At 43.2% G+C, this 19991-nt stretch overlaps 1 protein-coding gene across 5 annotated transcripts in view; it reads left to right on the top strand.

The window, feature by feature from the left end:
• The window catches only part of slc4a11 (solute carrier family 4 member 11), a 409353-nt gene that overhangs the window by 286399 nt on the left and 102963 nt on the right, over window positions 1-19991 (top strand). For all 5 annotated transcript variants that reach the window (XM_061925140.2, XM_061925138.2, XM_061925141.2 and 2 more), the window contains 2 exons: window positions 607-816; window positions 19637-19721. In XM_061925140.2, coding sequence (XP_061781124.1) covers window positions 607-816; window positions 19637-19721 — 295 coding nt within the window. The remainder of the gene's footprint in view (window positions 1-606; window positions 817-19636; window positions 19722-19991) is intronic.

Genomic DNA, 19991 nt, shown 5'->3' with positions numbered 1-19991 from the left:
GCGACTCATTTGGTCAAAGTCCTGAGGAGGAGTTCGTTACAGTAAGGACCTCTTTTTTTTTTGCCGGAAAATAGAAGACAAAACCAAGATGGTCGACTTCCTGTTCGTTTTCAGGTATGGGTTCCTGAGACTTTTATGTGCGTCCCGTCATGATAGACGTCTCCTGCGATTTTCCTGTCCATACGCAAAACTGGTAAGAGGGGCTAATTTTTTCAACTTTTAAAGGTGGCGCTAGAGAGACAATTTTGAAATTTCATTTTCGGGACCCCCAAAAGATAACATTTTCCGCCATACCTGCTGACGCGCCTGCAAAATATTGGGGCTTTTCTTGCTTTTAAGGGCCTCAAAAAGTTGTTGAAGAAAAAACACAGCAATTTCAATAGGGCCACTGCAGGGCCCTAATTAGGGAATCTGTTCCAGTGTCAAACTGGGTCCTCCATAAAGGCTTTATTAAGTGTGTTTTACTCATTAAGTGTCAGAAAAGTGTAAAAGGAAGCGAACCACTGCAGACAGTGCCTTGAACCTGGACAAAATGTAAGCAGTGTGTATTGTGTCGCCCCCTGGAGGACACTGATGACATTTTTTTGTTGTTGTGTCGGCCTGCAGAAGAGCACCAAGACGGCGATGGAGCTGGGCAGGACCTTCGCCACGCTCTTCTCCGACATCTCCTTCCGGCAGAAGCTCCTGGAGACCAAGACTCAGGAGGAGTTCAAGGAGGCACTGGTCTTCCAGCGCCACGAGCTGACCGCCACCAACCAGCTGCCCACCGCCCTGGGCAAGGAGGAGACGGACCCCCGCAGTCACAAACCCCTCAAGGTGCGACAACTTTGGTTGAACGTGGGGTGTTTAAAGTTGAGTGCTGGTCGGATGTAAGCTGATGTGTACTCAAGGACTGAGGGAGGGCGTGGCCTAAGGAGACCGGCGCACTGTTCAAAGTCGTTTTTTACCATAAATGCTCTAATTCTCGCTCGGGCCTAAATTTTGCTAAAGTTTACTAAGCTAAAGAGAGGCTGTTACTTTTACGAAATGCAAAAAGTCATGTTCAACCTAATGAATGATTAGGGGTGCATGAGAAAGTGGATAAGGAAACATTTTTTGTTAGTTTTCACCTCGATTTTTAGCTAATAACTAAAAAAATACAATTTCCGTAGAAATTCCATGTGAATGCTTAAGAGCCCTCCTCTCTGAGCTGCCACCTTACCGTGGTAGAGGAGTTTGCGTGTCCCAATGATCCTAGGAGCTATGTTGTCCGGGGGTTTCTATGCCCCCTGGTAGGGTCTCCCAAGGCAAACTGGTCCTAGGTGAGGGATCAGACAAAGAGCAGCTCGAAGACCTCGATGAAGAACACAAACCAAGGACCCAGATTTCCCTCGCCCGGACGCGGGTCACCGGGGCCCCCCTCTGGAGCCAGGCCCGGAGGTGGGGCACGATGGCGAACGCCTGGTGGCCGGGCCTGTCCCCATGGGGCACGGCCGGGCACAGCCCGAAGAGGCAACGTGGGTCCCCCCTCCAATGGGCTCACCACCCATAGCAGGGGCCATAGAGGTCGGGTGCAGTGTGAGCTGGGCGGCAGCCGAGGGCAGGGCGCTTGGCGGTCCGATCCTCGGCTACATAAGCTGGCTCTTGGGACGTGGAACGTCACTTCGCTGGGGGGGAAGGAGCCTGAGGTAGTGCGTGAGGTGGAGAAGTTCCGGCTAGATATAGTCGGACTCACTTCGACGCACAGCAAGGGCTCTAGAACCACTTCTCTTGAGAGGGGCTGGACTCTCTTCCACTCTGGCGTTGCCGGCAGTGAGAGGCGACGGGCTGGGGTGGCAATTCTTGTTGCCCCTCGGCTCAAAGCCTGCACGTTGGAGTTCAACCCGGTGGACGAGAGGGTAGCTTCCCTCCGCCTTCGGGTGGGGGGACGGGTCCTGACTGTTGTTTGCGTTTACGCGCCAAACAGCAGCTCAGAGTACCCACCCTTTTTGGATTCACTCGAGGGAGTACTGGAGAGTGCTCCCCCGGGTGATTCCCTCGTTCTACTGGGGGACTTCAACGCTCATGTTGGCGGCGACAGTGAAACCTGGAGAGGTGTGATTGGGAAGAATGGCCGTCCGGATCTGAACCCGAGTGGTGTTCTGTTATTGGACTTTTGTGCTCGTCACAGATTGTCGATAACAAACACCATGTTCAAACATAAGGGTGTCCATATGTGCACTTGGCACCAGGACACCCTAGGCCGCAGTTCCATGATCGACTTTGTAATTGTGTCATCGGATTTGCGGCCTCATGTTTTGGACACTCGGGTGAAGAGAGGGGCGGAGCTTTCTACCGATCACCACCTGGTGGTGAGTTGGCTGCGATGGTGGGGGAGGATGCCGGACAGACCTGGCAGGCCCAAACGCATTGTGAGGGTTTGCTGGGAACGCCTGGCAGAGTCTCCTGTCAGAGAGAGTTTCAATTCCCACCTCCGGAAGAACTTTGAACATGTCACGAGGGAGGTGCTGGACATTGAGTCCGAGTGGACAATGTTCCGTACCTCTATTGTCGGGGCGGCCGATTGGAGCTGTGGCCGCAAGGTAGTTGGTGCCTGTCGTGGCGGTAATCCTAGAACCCGTTGGTGGACGCCGGCGGTGAGGGATGCCGTCAGGCTGAAGAAGGAGTCCTATCGGGTTCTTTTGGCTCATGGGACTCCTGAGGCAGCAGACAGGTACCGACAGCGGAGGCAAAAACTCGGACATGGGAGGAGTTCGGGGAGGCCATGGAAAAAGACTTCCGGACGGCTTCGAAGCAATTCTGGATCACCATCCGCCGCCTCAGGAAGGGGAAGCAGTGCAGTGTCAACACCGTGTATGGTGGGGATGGTGCTCTGCTGACCTCGACTGCGGATGTTGTGGATCGGTGGAGGGAATACTTCGAAGACCTCCTCAATCCTACCAGCGCGTCTTCCTATAAGGAAGCAGGGCCTGGGGAATCTGTGGTGGGCTCTCCTATTTCTGGGGCTGAGGTTGCCGAGGTAGTTAAAAAGCTCCTCGGTGGCAAGGCCCCGGGGGTGGATGAGATCCGCCCGGAGTTCCTTAAGGCTCTGGATGTTGTGGGGCTGTCTTGGTTGACAAGACTCTGCAACATCGCGTGGACATCGGGGGCGGTACCTCTGGATTGGCAGACCGGGGTGGTGGTTCCTCTCTTTAAGAAGGGGAACCGGAGGGTGTGTTCCAACTATCGTGGGATCACACTCCTCAGCCTTCCCGGTAAGGTCTATTCAGGTGTACTGGAGAGGAGGCGATGCCGGATAGTCGAACCTCGGATTCAGGAGGAACAGTGTGGTTTTCGTCCTGGTCGTGGAACTGTGGACCAGCTCTATACTCTCGGCAGGGTCCTTGAGGGTGCATGGGAGTTTGCCCAACCAGTCTACATGTGCTTTGTGGACTTGGAGAAGGCATTCGACCGTGTACCCCGGGAAGTCCTGTGGGGAGTGCTCAGAGAGTATGGGGTAACGGACTGTCTTATTGTGGCAGTTCGCTCCCTGTATTATCAGTGTCAGAGCTTGGTCCGCATTGCCGGCAGTAAGTCGGACACGTTTCCAGTGAGGGTTGGACTCCGCCAAGGCTGCCCTTTGTCACCGATTCTGTTCATAACCTTTATGGACAGAATTTCTAGGCGCAGTCAGGGCGTTGAGGGGATCTGGTTTGGTGGCTGCAGGATTAGGTCTCTGCTATTTGCAGATGATGTGGTCCTGATGGCTTCCTCCGGCCAAGATCTTCAGCTCTCACTGGATCGGTTCGCAGCCGAGTGTGAAGCGACTGGGATGGGAATCAGCACCTCCAAGTCCGAGTCCATGGTTCTCTCCCGGAAAAGGGTGGAGTGCCATCTCCGGGTTGGGGAGGAGATCTTGCCCCAAGTGGAGGAGTTCAAGTACCTCGGAGTCTTGTTCACGAGTGGGGGAAGAGTGGATCGTGAGATCGACAGGCGGATCGGTGCGGCGTCTTCAGTAATGCGGACGCTGTATCGATCCGTTGTGGTGAAGAAGGAGCTGAGCCGGAAGGCAAAGCTCTCGATTTACCGGTCGATCTACGTTCCCATCCTCACCTATGGTCATGAGCTTTGGGTCATGACCGAAAGGACAAGATCACGGGTACAAGCGGCCGAAATGAGTTTCCTCCGCCGAGTGGCGGGGCTCTCCCTTAGAGATAGGGTGAGAAGCTCTGTCATTCGGGGGGAGCTCAAAGTAAAGCCGCTGCTCCTCCACATCGAGAGGAGCCAGATGAGGTGGTTCGGGCATCTGGTCAGGATGCCACCCGAACGCCTCCCTAGGAAGGTGTTTCGGGCACGTCCGACCGGTAGGAGGCCACGGGGAAGACCCAGGACACGCTAGCCTGGGAATGCCTCGGGATCCCCCGGGAGGAGCTGGACGAAGTGGCTGGGGAAAGGGAAGTCTGGGCTTCCCTGCTTAAGCTGCTGCCCCCGCGACCCGACCTCGGATAAGCGGAAGAAGATGGATGGATGGATGGATGCTTAAGAGCCGAAGCCGAACTGAAATGCTAACATTTAGCACGCAGGCCAGATAGCGACAAGTAACAAAAAAAATACGAGCAAAAGGATCTAAAAATAAAAAAGCTAACAGTATTACGCTAACATTCTGACAATAGCATGTTTATGATTAGCTATAGGGAAATGCCAAAATATGACACTGAGGTGTATACCTGCTAAATTAGCTAAAAAAAATCTACGACGCTAATGTTAGCATGCTAAAAGTTAACTGTAACATTTGTCAAGTACCAAAATTAGGGATGTCCGATAACGGCTTTTTACCGATATCCGATATGCCGATATCGTCCAACTCTTAATTACCGATACCGATATATACAGTCGTGGAATTAACACATTATTATGCCTAATTTGGACAACCAGGTATGGTGAAGATAAGGTCCTTTTTAAAAAAAATGATAAAATAAAATAAGATAAATAAATTAAACTTTTTCTTGAATAAAAAAGAAAGTAAAACAATATAAAAACATACATAGAAACTAGTAATTAATGAAAATGAGTAAAATTAACTGCTAAAGATTAGTACTATTAGTGGACCAGCAGCACGCACAATCATGTGTGCTTACGGACTGTATCCCTTGCAGACTGTATTGATATATATTGATATATAATGTAGGAACCAGAATATTAATAACAGAAAGAAACAACCCTTTTGTGTGAATGAGTGTGAATGAGTGTGAATGAGTGTGAATGGGGCAGGGAGGTTTTTTGGGTTGGTGCACTAATTGTAAGTGTATCTTGTGTTTTTTATGTTGATTTAATAAAAAAAACAATATTGATACCGATAATAAAAAAAAACGATACCGATAATTTACGATATTACATTTTAAAGCATTCATCTCTAACCAAAATATATTACTGCAGTGTGTACCTGAAACATTCATTGAAAAAGCTAGCATGCTAACGATATTACGCTAACACGCTGACAATAGCCTGCTTACAGTTAGCTATCGTGAAATATATGACTGGGATCTGAACCGCGGATGTCATCGTGGCAGCCCTTTGAGACACTTGTGATTATGGGCTATATAAGTAAACTTTAATTGATTGATTGACACAAAGGTGTATAAACCTGCTAAATTAGCTGAAAAAAATTCAAGCACGTTAACGTTAGCATGCAAAAATGTTACGCTAAGATGCTAACTATAGCATGCTTACAGTTATCTAAGTGAAATACGAAAATATATGCAGTTAAAATGTTAACTGAAACATGCGTCAAGTTCTAAAATATATTACTGCGGTGTGTACCTTAAAACTCATTAAAAAAGCTTGCATGCTAACGATATTACACTAACATGCAAACAATAGCATGTTTACGGTCAAGTATAGTGAAATACCAAAATATATGACACTGTGTACTTGCTAAATTAGCTACAAAAAAAAAAATTGCATGCTAAAATGCTAACTGTAACATGCCCCCAAGTACCAAAATATATTACTGAGGTGTGTAACTGAAAAATTCATTGAAAAAGCTAGCACGCTAACATGCTGACAATAGCATGTTTATAATCAGCTATAGGGAAATGCCAAAATATGAGACTAAGGTATATATACCTGCTAAATTAGCTAAAATAATATAGCACGGTAATGTTAGCATGCTAAAAAGCTAACTAACATGCATCAAGTACTAAAATATGGCCACGGTGTAAACTTACATAAATAGCTAAAAAAAGGAGAAAAACGCTAGCATATTAATGTTAGCATGCTAACAGGAATCATTTGTAAAGTAACAAAATATTTGACGGTATTGTGTATAACTGCAATTTAGCAATAATGCTAGTATGCTAATATGAGAATGCTAAGGATTGTGCCACAGGCCGTTAAAAAATGTGTCCCCCCTGCTCTCATCAGTTGATTATACAAACCCCGTGTCCATATGAGTTGGGAAATTGTGTTAGATGTAAATATAAACGGAATACAATGATTTGCAAATCCTTTTCAACCCATATTCAGTTGAATATGCTACAAAGACAAAATATTTGATGTTCAAACTGATAAACTTAAAAAAAATTTTGCAAATAATAATTAACTTAGAATTTCATGGCTGCAACACGTGCCAAAGTAGTTGGGAAAGGGCATGTTCACCACTGTGTTACATGGCCTTTCCTTTTAACAACACTCAGTAAACGTTTGGGAACTGAGGAGACAAATTTTTTAAGCTTCTCAGGTGGAATTCTTTCCCATTCTTGCTTGATGTACAGCTTAAGTTGTTCAACAGTCCGGGGGTCTCCGTTGTGGTATTTTAGGCTTCATAATGCGCCACACATTTTCAATGGGAGACAGGTCTGGACTACAGGCAGGCCAGTCTATTACCCGCACTCTTTTACTATGAAGCCACGTTGATGTAACACGTGGCTTGGCATTGTCTTGCTGAAATAAGCAGGGGCGTCCATGGTAACGTTGCTTGGATGGCAACATATGTTGCTCCAAAACCTGTATGTACCTTTCAGCATTAATAGCGCCTTCACAGATGTGTAAGTTACCCATGTCTTGGGCACTAATACACCCCCATACCATCACAGATGCTGGCTTTTCAACTTTGCGCCTAGAACAATCCGGATGGTTCTTTTCCTCTTTGGTCCGGAAGACACGACGTCCACAGTTTCCAAAAACAATTTGAAATGTGAACTCGTCAGACCACAGAACATTTTTCCACTTTGTATCAGTCCATCTTAGATGAGCTCAGGCCCAGCGAAGCCGGCGGCGTTTCTGGGTGATGTTGATAAACGGTTTTCGCCTTGCATAGGAGAGTTTTTTAACTTGCACTTACAGATGTAGCGACCAACTGTAGTTACTGACAGTGGGTTTCTGAAGTGTTCCTGAGCCCATGTGGTGATATCCTTTACACACTGATGTCGCTTGTTGATGCAGTACAGCCTGAGGGATCGAAGGTCACGGGCTTAGCTGCTTACGTGCAGTGATTTCTCCAGATTCTCTGAACCCTTTGATGATATTACGAACCGTAGATGGTGAAATCCCTAAATTCCTTGCAATAGCTGGTTGAGAAAGGTTTTTCTTAAACTGTTCAACAATTTGCTCACGCATTTGTTGACAAAGTGGTGACCCTCGCCCCATCCTTGTTTGTGAATGACTGAGCATTTCATGGAATCTACTTTTATACCCAATCATGGCACCCACCTGTTCCCAATTAGCCTGCACACCTGTGGGATGTTCCAAATAAGTGTTTGAGCATTCCTCAACTTTATCAGTATTTATTGCCACCTTTCCCAACTTCTTTGTCACGTGTTGCTGACATCAAATTCTAAAGTTAATGAGTATTTGCAAAAAAAAAAAAAATGTTTATCAGTTTGAACATCAAATATGTTGTCTTTGTAGCATATTCAACTGAATATTGGTTGAAAATGATTTGCAAATCATTGTATTCCGTTTATATTTACATCTAACACAATTTCCCAACTCATATGGAAACGGGGTTTGTAAACAAAAGTATAAAGCCACACAACAACATTTTACAGCACACACATAGTCATTTTATAGGTACCAACAAAACAATTAAGGTCTTAAATGGCATTAAAAAGTGTTACATTTTTATGTCCAGAGGCATAAAAAAAAATGAAAGCAGTGTTAGCTAATCACAAGTCGGCAGAGGTGGGACCAAGTCATTGTTTTGCAAGTCACAAGTAAGTCTCAAGTCTTTGCCCTCAAGTCCGAGTCAAGTCCCGAGTCAAGACAGGCAAGCCCCGAGTCAAGTCCAAAGTCAAGACTGGAAAGTCTCAAGTCAAGTCCTAAGTCCTGCATTTTGAGTTTCGAGTCCTTTCAAGTCCTTTTAACCACAGACTAATATATTAACACAGATTGTGTATGCTTTTCAAACGCTGTATTTATTTATTAAAACAAGTGCATTTTAAATTGCAGGAAAGAAAATTGTGCTGACATTGCACTTTATAATAGCACTATTAACCAGTCATTTTAAACATTAACTCATTCCTTTACAGAACAAACACATTGAAAAATAAAGTGCAAATGTACTTATTTGTACAAAAGTGTTAACATTGAAAAAACATGACATATACGTGAACATAACAAAAAAGTTGTACTTTTTATATGTCAGGGCCCTATGCTGCATTGCATTTGCAAAAGACCAAATTAGCCAAGAGTCTGTCAGTCATTTGTGCACGATGGGGGCGTAGTATTTATTTTACCTTTATTTTACTATTTTTGTCTTTTTTTAGGTGGCAAAAATACGCGGTGCTGCTGACCGCCGTCTAACGTTACGTGTGATATATTGACTAACGTAACCCTGCTTAAAAAAAATCACTGAACAAAAAGTATGAATAAGGTAGTGAACTGCAACAGATTCCCGTGTTTGCAATAACGTTATAACGTTAGCAGTGAGTTTACAGCCTCACTGATTTAACTACACAGCAAATAAAAGTCACGTTACTTAGCCAATAAACGTTATCTTACATTCAAAACTTACCGTTCTTTGTGCAACTTCAAATGTCGGACGAAGTTGGAAGTTGTTGCCTCTCCATCAGTCATTTTCGAACCGCATGTGTTGCATACTGCAAACCGTTTTGTGTTGACCACCTCGTAATTTTTATACCCAAACGAAATTATTTTAGGTATCATTTTTTGTTCACTGGCGTGTGGTTTGGACATGTCTTCTTCGTTGGTTGTCCTGCAATTTGATTGGATGAATGCTGTGTGATGAAAACAAAGTAGATCTAATTTGATTGGCTGTTGTACTGAGACCACACCAGCTGACACACGCAACGCTGATAGACAAGTACACAATGAAAAATACGGAGCGCTCCCGAATAACTTTTTCATCTTTGGGTTTTGGGGAAAGTAGCAAGTCATGTCAAGTCATGTCAATTCAAAAGGCTCAAGTCCAAGTGAAGTCACAAGTCATTGATGTTAAAGTCTTAAGTCGAGTTGCAAGTCTTTTTACATTTTGTCAAGTCGAGTCTAAAGTCATCAAATTCATGACTCGAGTCTGACTCGAGTCCAAGTCATGTGACTCGAGTCCACACCTCTGCAAGTCGGCGGTTAAAAGCAGGCGGCGGTAAATGCTGCCAAATGATTTTGGTGTGACCAACAAAGCCACTCCTGCTGTCGCCACCAAAACTGGCAGCTGCTGCTACCACTACAGTAAAATTGAGCCAATTGTGGTTCATAACAGACTAAAACTTCATGTAAACTTTTCAACTATTCAGGATTATAATTGTCAAATTATTTTACTTTTGTGTAGTTGTACAGTTTTGTCATAATGACACGCGCTCAACGTGCACTCGGAGATATTCTCTTAAGACGGACAAAAGATGTACTGACTCTTATTCATCTTTGTACTGCGCCAAAGTTATTATTAACAACATTCATCATGCACACAAGTGATCGTCATAGTCGTCTTGCTTCCTTTGATCACTTCCCAGCATGCAATGGGATATTTTCATCTTTCTTATCTACATCCAAGGCCACGGGCATCAGGCGGATGAAGATAATATTAGCATGAAAGGAGACAAATGAGGCTGACAGGATGTATTGTTGGATTCACCTGGACACTTCATTAGGTACACCACCTTTGCAAAGTCTTTGCTGTTGGTGTCGACCTCCTTCATGCTGACAGCTGCAGCTAATAGTTTGTCAAGGTACACCACCATGGCGTTTGTTTCTCCTCCACCTGTGTCAGTCTGACCGTGCAATGTCTCCCTTGCTGCACAATCAATCAGCACTACCATCCCTCACAGCGTTGTCACACGCATAGAAACACACATGTAAACACGCACACGCATTTCAACACGCACACGCATTTTAACACGAACACGCATTTAAACATGCACACGCATTTAAAGACGCACACACATTTAAAGACGCACGCACATTTCAATACACACACATTTAAACACACATGTAAACACGCACACACATTTCAACACGCACACGCATTTAACCACGCATTTTAACACGCATTTAAACAAGCACACACATTTAAACACGCACACACATTTCAACACGCACACACATTTCAACACGCACACGCATTTCAACACGCACACGCATTTAAACACGCACACACATTTAAACACGCACACACATTTCAACACACACACGCATGTAAACACACATGTAAACACGCACTGGCTTTTAAACGCGCATTTAAACACGCATACGCATTCTTACACGCACACGTATTTCAACACGAATTTGAACACAAACACGCATTTAAACACGCACACACATTTCAACACGCACACACATTTTACCACGCACACGCATTTAAACACGCACACACATTTCAACACACACACGCATTTAAACACGCACACACATTTAAACACGCACACACATTTCAACACACACGCATGTAAACATACATGTAAACACGCACTGGCTTTTAAACGCGCATTTAAACACGCATACGCATTTCTACACGCACACGTATTTCAACACGCATTTAAACACGCACACGCATTTAAACACGCATTTAAACACGCACACACATTTAAACACGCACACATTTCCACACGCACACACATTTAAACACATATGTAAACACGCACTGGCTTTTAAACGTGCATTTAAACGCGCACACGCATTTAAACACGCACACACATTTAAACACGCACACACATTTCAACACACACACGCATGTAAACACACATGTAAACACGCACTGGCTTTTAAACGCGCATTTAAACACGCATACGCATTCCTACACGCACACGTATTTCAACACGAATTTTAACACAAACACGCATTTAAACACGCACACACATTTCAACACGCACACACATTTTACCACGCACACGCATTTAAACACGCACACACATTTCAACACACACACGCATTTAAACACGCATTTTAACAAGCACATGCATTTAAACACGCATTTAAACACGCACACGCATTTAAACACGCACACACATTTAAACACGCACACACATTTCAACACACACGCATGTAAACATACATGTAAACACGCACTGGCTTTTAAATGCGCATTTAAACACGCATACGCATTTCTACACGCACACGTATTTCAACACGCATTTAAACACGCACACGCATTTAAACACGCATTTAAACACGCACACACATTTAAACACGCACACATTTCAACACGCACACACATTTAAACACATATGTAAACACGCACTGGCTTTTAAACGTGCATTTAAACGCGCACACACATTTAAACACGCACACGCATTTAAACATGAACACATATTTAAACATGTACACGCATTTAAAACACACATGTGCACACACATTTAAACACGCACACGCATTTAAACACACACATGCATTTAAGTAGGCACACACATTTAAACACGTGCACACACATTTAAACACACATTTAAACACTCAACGCATTTCAACACGCATTTAAATATGCACACGCATTTAAACACACATGTGCACATGCATGTAAACACACACACACATTTAAACACACATTTAAATATGCACACACATTTAAACACGCATTATAACACACATGTAAACACGCACACGCATTTAAACGTGCATGTACACACACATTTAAACACTCATTTAAACACGCATGTAAACACGAACACACATTTAAACACGCACACGCATTCAAACACGCACACACATTTAAACGCGCACACACATTTAATCACACGCACGCATTTAAACACGCATTTAAACATACACCCTCATTTAAAGAGGCACACACATTTCAACACGCATTTAAACACACATTTAAACACGCACACACATTTAAACACGCACACATATTTTAAATACGCACACATTTAAACATGCACACACATTTTAACACGCACACACATTTAAACACGCACACATTTTAAATACGCACACACATTTAAACACGCACACACATTTAAAACACGCACACACATTTAAAACACGCACACACATTTTAAACAGGCACACGCATTTAAACACGCACATTTAAACACACACACGCTTTTAAACACGCACACACATTTAAACACGCACACATATTTTAAATACGCACACACATTTTAACACGCACACACATTTAAACACGCACACATTTTAAATACGCACACACATTCAAACACGCACACACATTTAAACACGCACACGCACACTCATATAAACACGCACACACATTTTAAACACGCACACACATTTAAACACGCACACACATTTAAAACATGCACACACATTTAAACACGCACACACATTTTAAACACGCACACACATTTTAAACATGCACACACATTTCAACACGCGTGAGAAGAAGCCTCCAAAGGCGCTCAGACCGACATCTCCTCCTCATGTTGACAGCTGAGAGCTGGCAGACATGTTGGATCGGTGCGTTTCCTCCGAGCAAAGTATTTTGTCTGCTGTCCGTCCTCCTCGGGCCCCAAGAAGAAGAAGAAGAAGAAGAAGAAGAAGACTCATCAAGGCACAGCTGCCATGTACATGAACACATACTTACTGTATGTTGTATGAAAAGTGCTCAAATTAATCGCGATTCCTATTTGTAACAATTCTTAATCGATTAAAAAAACTAAAATTGTTTAAAAATATATATATATATGTATTTATTTATTTTTTTAGTTACTCAGACAAAGCATATAGTTGATGGAGATGATCTATATCTGCTGTACACATTTACTTTAGAAAAGAGAAGTGTTGGATACTTCTCTTATTTGTATTTGACTTTATTAAATGTTTGGGTAGAATTTTATTCAACAAAACCAGTTTTCTTTTTACTAATATAGAAATGTATCAGAGCTGTTTATCTATTTTATGGAGGAATGCAGATCATCCTAGAACTGGCACCCAACGGTCTAGCTCCGTCCTATCTTGTCGATTGCATTGTACCATATGTCCCGGCAAGAAATCTGCGTTCAAAGAACTCCGGCTTATTAGTGATTCCCAGAGCCCAAAAAAAGTCTGCGGGCTATAGAGCGTTTTCTATTGGGGCTCCAGTACTATGGAATGCCCTCCCGGTAACAGTTAGAGATGCTACCTCAGTAGAAGCATTTAAGTCCCATTTTAAAACTCATTTGTATACTCTAGCCTTTAAATAGCCCCCCTGTTAGACCAGTTGATCTGCCGTTTCTTTTCTTTTCTCCTCTGCTCCCCTTTTCCTTGAGGGGGGGGGGCACAGGTCCGGTGGCCATGGATGAAGTGCTGGCTGTCCAGAGTCGGGACCCGGGGTGGACCGCTCGCCTGTGCATCGGCTGGGAACATCTCTGCGCTGCTGACCCGTCTCCGCTCGGGATGGTGTCCTGCTGGCCCCACTATGGACTGGACTCTTACTATTATGTTGGATCCACTATGGACTGGACTCTCACAATATTATGTCAGACCCACTCGACATCCATTGCTTTCGGTCTCCCCTAGAGGGGGGGGGGTTACCCACATATGCGGTCCTCTCCAAGGTTTCTCATAGTCATTCACATCGACGTCCCACTGGGGTGAGTTTTTCCTTGCCCGTATGTGGGCTTTGTACCGAGGATGTCGTTGTGGCTTGTGCAGCCCTTTGAGACACTTGTGATTTAGGGCTATATAAATAAAGATTGATTGACTGAGATTGAATGTTATTAAACAAGTATTGATTTTGATTTGAGAATTCATTCCGAATCGAATCGTTACCCCCAAGAATCGAATCGAATCGTGTGGTGCCCAAAGATTCACAGCCTAAATTTAATGATCCATTTAACAAATAAAGTATTTATGCTTTTCGTATCAATCAATCAATCAATCAATCTTTATTTATATAGCCCTAAATCACAAGTGTCTCAAAGGGCTGCACAAGCCACAACGACATCCTCGGTATAGCCCACATAAGGGCAAGGAAAAACTCACCCCAGTGGGACGTCGATGTGAATGACTATGGGAAACCTTGGAGAGGACCGCATATGTGGGTAACCCCCCCCCTCTAGGGAGACCGAATGCAATGGATGTCAAGTGGGTCTGACATAATATTGTGAGAGTTTAGCCCATAGTGGATCCAGCATAACAGTAAGAGTCCAGTCCACAATGGGGTCAGCAGGAAACCATCCCGAGCGGAGACGGGTCAGCAGCACAGAGATGTTCCCAACCGATATACAGGCGAGCGGTCCACCCCGGGTCCCGACCCCGGACAGCCAGCACCCCATCCATGGCCACCGGATCTGTGTGTCTCCCCACAAGGGATAGGGGGGAGCAGAGGAGAAAAGAAAAGAAACGGCAGATCAACTGGTCTAAAAAAGGGGGGCTATTCAAAGGCTAGAGTATACAAATGAGTTTTGAGATGGGACTTAAATGTTTCTACTGAGGTAGCATCCCTAACTGTTACCGGGAGGGCATTCCATAGTGCTGGAGCCCGAATAGAAAACGCTCTACAGCCCGCAGACTTTTTTTGGGCTCTGGGAATCACTAATAAGCCGGAGTTCTTTGAACGCAGATTTCTTGCCGGGACATATGGTACAATGCAATCGGCAAGATAGGCTGGAGCTAGACCGTGTAGTATTTTATACGTAAGTAGTAAAACCTTAAAGTCACTTCTTAAGTGCACAGGAAGCCAGTGCAGGTGAGCCAGTATAGGCGTAATATGATCAAACTTTCTTGTTCTTGTCAAAAGTCTAGCAGCCGCATTTTGTACCAACTGTAATCTTTTAATGCTAGACATAGTATAACACACATTGAATTGGGAGGGAAAAAAAACAATTAAAAAAAGAGTAAAATAAAAATGATTGAATTCAGCTTTCCACAAAATAAGTAGGAGAGTCTGGCTCTTAATTCTTTAAATAAAACACTTAAAGAAGTTAGTAATAAATAAAATAGATGTATTAAAATAACAGTTGCATTATGCAATTGTCAATACATTAATTCATACCATAGGGCCCGTTGTTGGGTCGTAAAAAATATATCTGTTTCTCAGTTTACACGAAGGTTAATTACACAGTTGTAAAACACTTTTCCACCACTGGTGGCAGTAATGACGACATCGGACAATATAATGACAATAAGTCATAGAGACGTTTCTTAAGCGCAAAAATTATGACTAAAGTGGTGAAGCTGTGTTTTCATTCGCACTTAAATTTTATTGACAATTTTTTAAAGAAACGTATACATTATTTTATTTAGTTAAAATTTGTATACATTACAGGTAAAAGCCAGTAAATTAGAATATTTTGAAAAACTTGATTTATTTCAGTAATTGCATTCAAAAGGTGTAACTTGTACATTATATTTATTCATTGCACACAGACTGATGCATTCAAATGTTTATTTCATTTAATTTTGATGATTTGAAGTGGCAACAAATGAAAATCCAAAATTCCGTGTGTCACAAAATTAGAATATTACTTAAGGCTAATACAAAAAAGGGATTTTTAGAAATGTTGGCCAACTGAAAAGTATGAAAATGAAAAATATGAGCATGTACAATACTCAATACTTGGTTGGAGCTCCTTTTGCCTCAATTACTGCGTTAATGCGGCGTGGCATGGAGTCGATGAGTTTCTGGCACTGCTCAGGTGTTATGAGAGCCCAGGTTGCTCTGATAGTGGCCTTCAACTCTTCTGCGTTTTTGGGTCTGGCATTCTGCATCTTCCTTTTCACAATACCCCACAGATTTTCTATGGGGCTAAGGTCAGGGGAGTTGGCGGGCCAATTTAGAACAGAAATACCATGGTCCGTAAACCAGGCACGGGTAGATTTTGCGCTGTGTGCAGGCGCCAAGTCCTGTTGGAACTTGAAATCTCCATCTCCATAGAGCAGGTCAGCAGCAGGAAGCATGAAGTGCTCTAAAACTTGCTGGTAGACTGCTGCGTTGACCCTGGATCTCAGGAAACAGAGTGGACCGACACCAGCAGATGACATGGCACCCCAAACCATCACTGATGGTGGAAACTTTACACTGGACTTCAGGCAACGTGGATCCTGTGCCTCTCCTGTCTTCCTCCAGACTCTGGGACCTCGATTTCCAAAGGAAATGCAAAATTTGCATGGTTGGGTGATGGTTTGGGGTGCCATGTCATCTGCTGGTGTCGGTCCACTCTGTTTCCTGAGATCCAGGGTCAACGCAGCCGTCTACCAGCAAGTTTTAGAGCACTTCATGCTTCCTGCTGCTGACCTGCTCTATGGAGATGGAGATTTCAAGTTCCAACAGGACTTGGCGCCTGCACACAGCGCAAAATCTACCCGTGCCTGGTTTACGGACCATGGTATTTCTGTTCTAAATTGGCCCGCCAACTCCCCTGACCTTAGCCCCATAGAAAATCTGTGGGGTATTGTGAAAAGGAAGATGCAGAATGCCAGACCCAAAAATGCAGAAGAGTTGAAGGCCACTATCAGAGCAACCTGGGCTCTCATAACACCTGAGCAGTGCCAGAAACTCATCGACTCCATGCCACGCCGCATTAACGCAGTAATTGAGGCAAAAGGAGCTCCAACCAAGTATTGAGTATTGTACATGCTCATATTTTTCATTTTCATACTTTTCAGTTGGCCAACATTTCTAAAAATCCCTTTTTTGTATTAGCCTTAAGTAATATTCTAATTTTGTGACACACGGAATTTTGGATTTTCATTTGTTGCCACTTCAAATCATCAAAATTAAATGAAATAAACATTTGAATGCATCAGTCTGTGTGCAATGAATAAATATAATGTACAAGTTACACCTTTTGAATGCAATTACTGAAATAAATCAAGTTTTTCAAAATATTCTAATTTACTGGCTTTTACCTGTACTCTCTAAAAACATCCAGAAAGTGCCAACTAGGGATGTCCGATAATGGCTTTTTGCCGATATCCGATATTCCGATATTGTCCAACTCTTTAATTACCGATACCGATATCAGCCGATACCGATACCAACCGATATATACAGTCGTGGAATTAACACATTATTATGCCTAATTTGGACAACCAGGTATGGTGAAGATAAGGTACTTTTTTTAAAAATTCATAAAATAAAATAAGATAAATAAATTAAAAAAATGTTCTTCAATAAAAAAGAAAGTAAAACAATATAAAAACAGTTACATAGAAACTAGTAATTAATGAAAATGAGTAAAATTAACTGTTAAAGGTTAGTACTATTAGTGGACCAGCAGCACGCACAATCATGTGTGCTTACGGACTGTATCCCTTGCAGACTGTATTCCGGCTTCTTCCCACCTCCAAAAACATGCACCTGGGGATAGGTTGATTGGCAACACTAAATTGGCCCTAGTGTGTGTACGTGAGTGTGAATGTTGTCTGTCTATCTGTGTTGGCCCTGTGATGAGATAGCGACTTGTCCAGGGTGTACCCCGCCTTCCGCCCGAATGCAGCTGAGATAGGCTCCAGCGACCCCGAACGGGACAAGCGGTAGAAAATGGATGGATGGATGGATGTGTAATGTCTATTGTTTAAATGTACGGCAGTGTAAATGAATTTCCCCAACGGGTACCAATAAATCTAAATCTGATCTTAAAGTCTGTGTTAGCGCTTATAAGAACAATATCATTCATTTTTGGTTCATTATCCGGTCACGACATGTAAATGGAGTATTGTTGGCACTAGAGATGTCTGATAATATCGGCCTGTCGTTATTATTGGACGATAAACGCGTTAAAATGTAATATCGGAAATTATCAGTATCGTTTTTTTTATTATCGGTATCGCTTTTTTTATTTATTTTATTTTATTTTTTTTATTAAATCAACATAAAAAACACAAGATACACTTACAATTAGTGCACCAACCCCAAAACCCTCCCTGCCCCATTCACACTCATTCACACTCATTGACACAAAAGGGTTGTTTCTTTCTGTTACTAATATTCTGGTTCCTACATTATATATCAATATATATCAATACAGTCTGCAAGGGATATGTCATGTCTGTGTGATCATGTTTTGTTTTAGTAATGTTCGGTTTAAATTTTGGACTTTTTGTGCACTTTTGTTTTGTTTTGTCACCATAGCAACCATTAGTTTCACCTGTCACGTCACGCACCTGTTCCACGTTTGGACTCATTGTGCACTCTTGTCACCATAGCAACCATTAGTTTTCACCTGTCACGTCACGCACCTGTTTCACGTTTCGAGTCACGCACCTGCTTTCACTAATCATGTCCATAGTATTTAAGTTCATTCATTTTCTGTTGTTCGTTCTGACGACATCACCACATTTATGCTCCTGCACACTCTCCACGCCCTGATGACCCTTGCTACTCTTTTTTTTCATGCCGGTTCCTTGCCAAGTAAGTTTTTGTTTGTTAAGCCACAGTTAGTGTTTTGTTTAATTGTTCATAGTTTCTGCCAATGTGCAAGTTTTGTGTTTAAAGTCTAGTTTTATTCTCCGCCACTGTGCGCGCTTTTTGTTTATTCCTTTTTTGATAGTTTAAAATAAATCATGTACCCACCTTCAAGCCTTGACCAGTCCAGTTCATTTGCACCACGGGAGAACAAACCAAGCCAAAGTCCAAGTCATGACAGGATACAGTCCGTAAGCACACATGATTGTGCGTGCTGCTGGTCCACTAATAGTACTAACCTTTAACAGTTAATTTTACTCATTTTCATTCATTACTATGTAGCTGTTTTTATATTGTTTTACTTTCTTTTTTATTCAAGAAAATGTTTTTAATTTATTTATCTTATTTTATTTTATGAATTTTTTTAAAAAGTACCTTATCTTCACCATACCTGGTTGTCCAAATTAGGCATAATAATGTGTTAATTCCACGACTGTATATATCGATTGTTATCGGTATCGGTTGATATCGGTATTGGTTGATATCGGTATCGGTAATTAAAGAGTTGGACAATATCGGATTTCGGCAAAAAGCCATTATCGGACATCCCTAATTATAATAATGGATTAGATTTATATAGAGCTTTTTCTAGACACTCAAAGCGCTTCACAGAGAAGTGAGAAGCCATCATTCATTCACACCTGGTGGTGGTAAGCTACTTTCGTAGCCACAGCTGCCCTGGGGCAGACTGACGGAAGCGAGGCTGTGTTTAGATGTACCTAATGTACCTAGGTGTACCTAATGTAGTGTCCACCGAGACACACGTTGTTGTCATGTCGACCAAGCCAAGCAGCTCGGGTCGTCCTGCACCTGCGTGTCGCCGTGACCTCGTTAACAAGGCGCACCCCCTTTCTCCCTCCCCCTGCTGTGTGTCCGCAGTGTAAAGACTTCTTGAGAGCGGGCCGGGGGATCTACGAGGACCTGTGTCGCAGACTGCCTTTCTACGTCTCCGACTTCACAGATGGTAGGCTTTGACCCGCTCAGAATCATCCTGATGATCGTAGCCGCCGCCGCCTCTCAGCGCGTTTGTCCCTCAGCATCTTGACGGCCTGCTGGCTCTGTTGACACGTCACACGATGGGATTTATTAGCTAATCTCTCGCTCTCGAATGCGCCGCCTGTGTCGCCCCGCGTGATGCTCCAATAAAACATTATCTGGACCTTTTTTTTTTCCCCGAGAGTATCCGACATCAAACACGACACATACATACATCTGAGGCTAAATGTGATGCTGA

This window comes from Nerophis lumbriciformis, linkage group LG29 (genome assembly GCF_033978685.3).
Source record: "Nerophis lumbriciformis linkage group LG29, RoL_Nlum_v2.1, whole genome shotgun sequence".
In the NCBI taxonomy this organism is placed as follows: Eukaryota; Metazoa; Chordata; class Actinopteri; order Syngnathiformes; family Syngnathidae; genus Nerophis; species Nerophis lumbriciformis.
The sequence above is the reverse complement of the archived record's forward strand: the minus strand, read 5'-3'. Positions and strand labels throughout refer to the sequence as shown.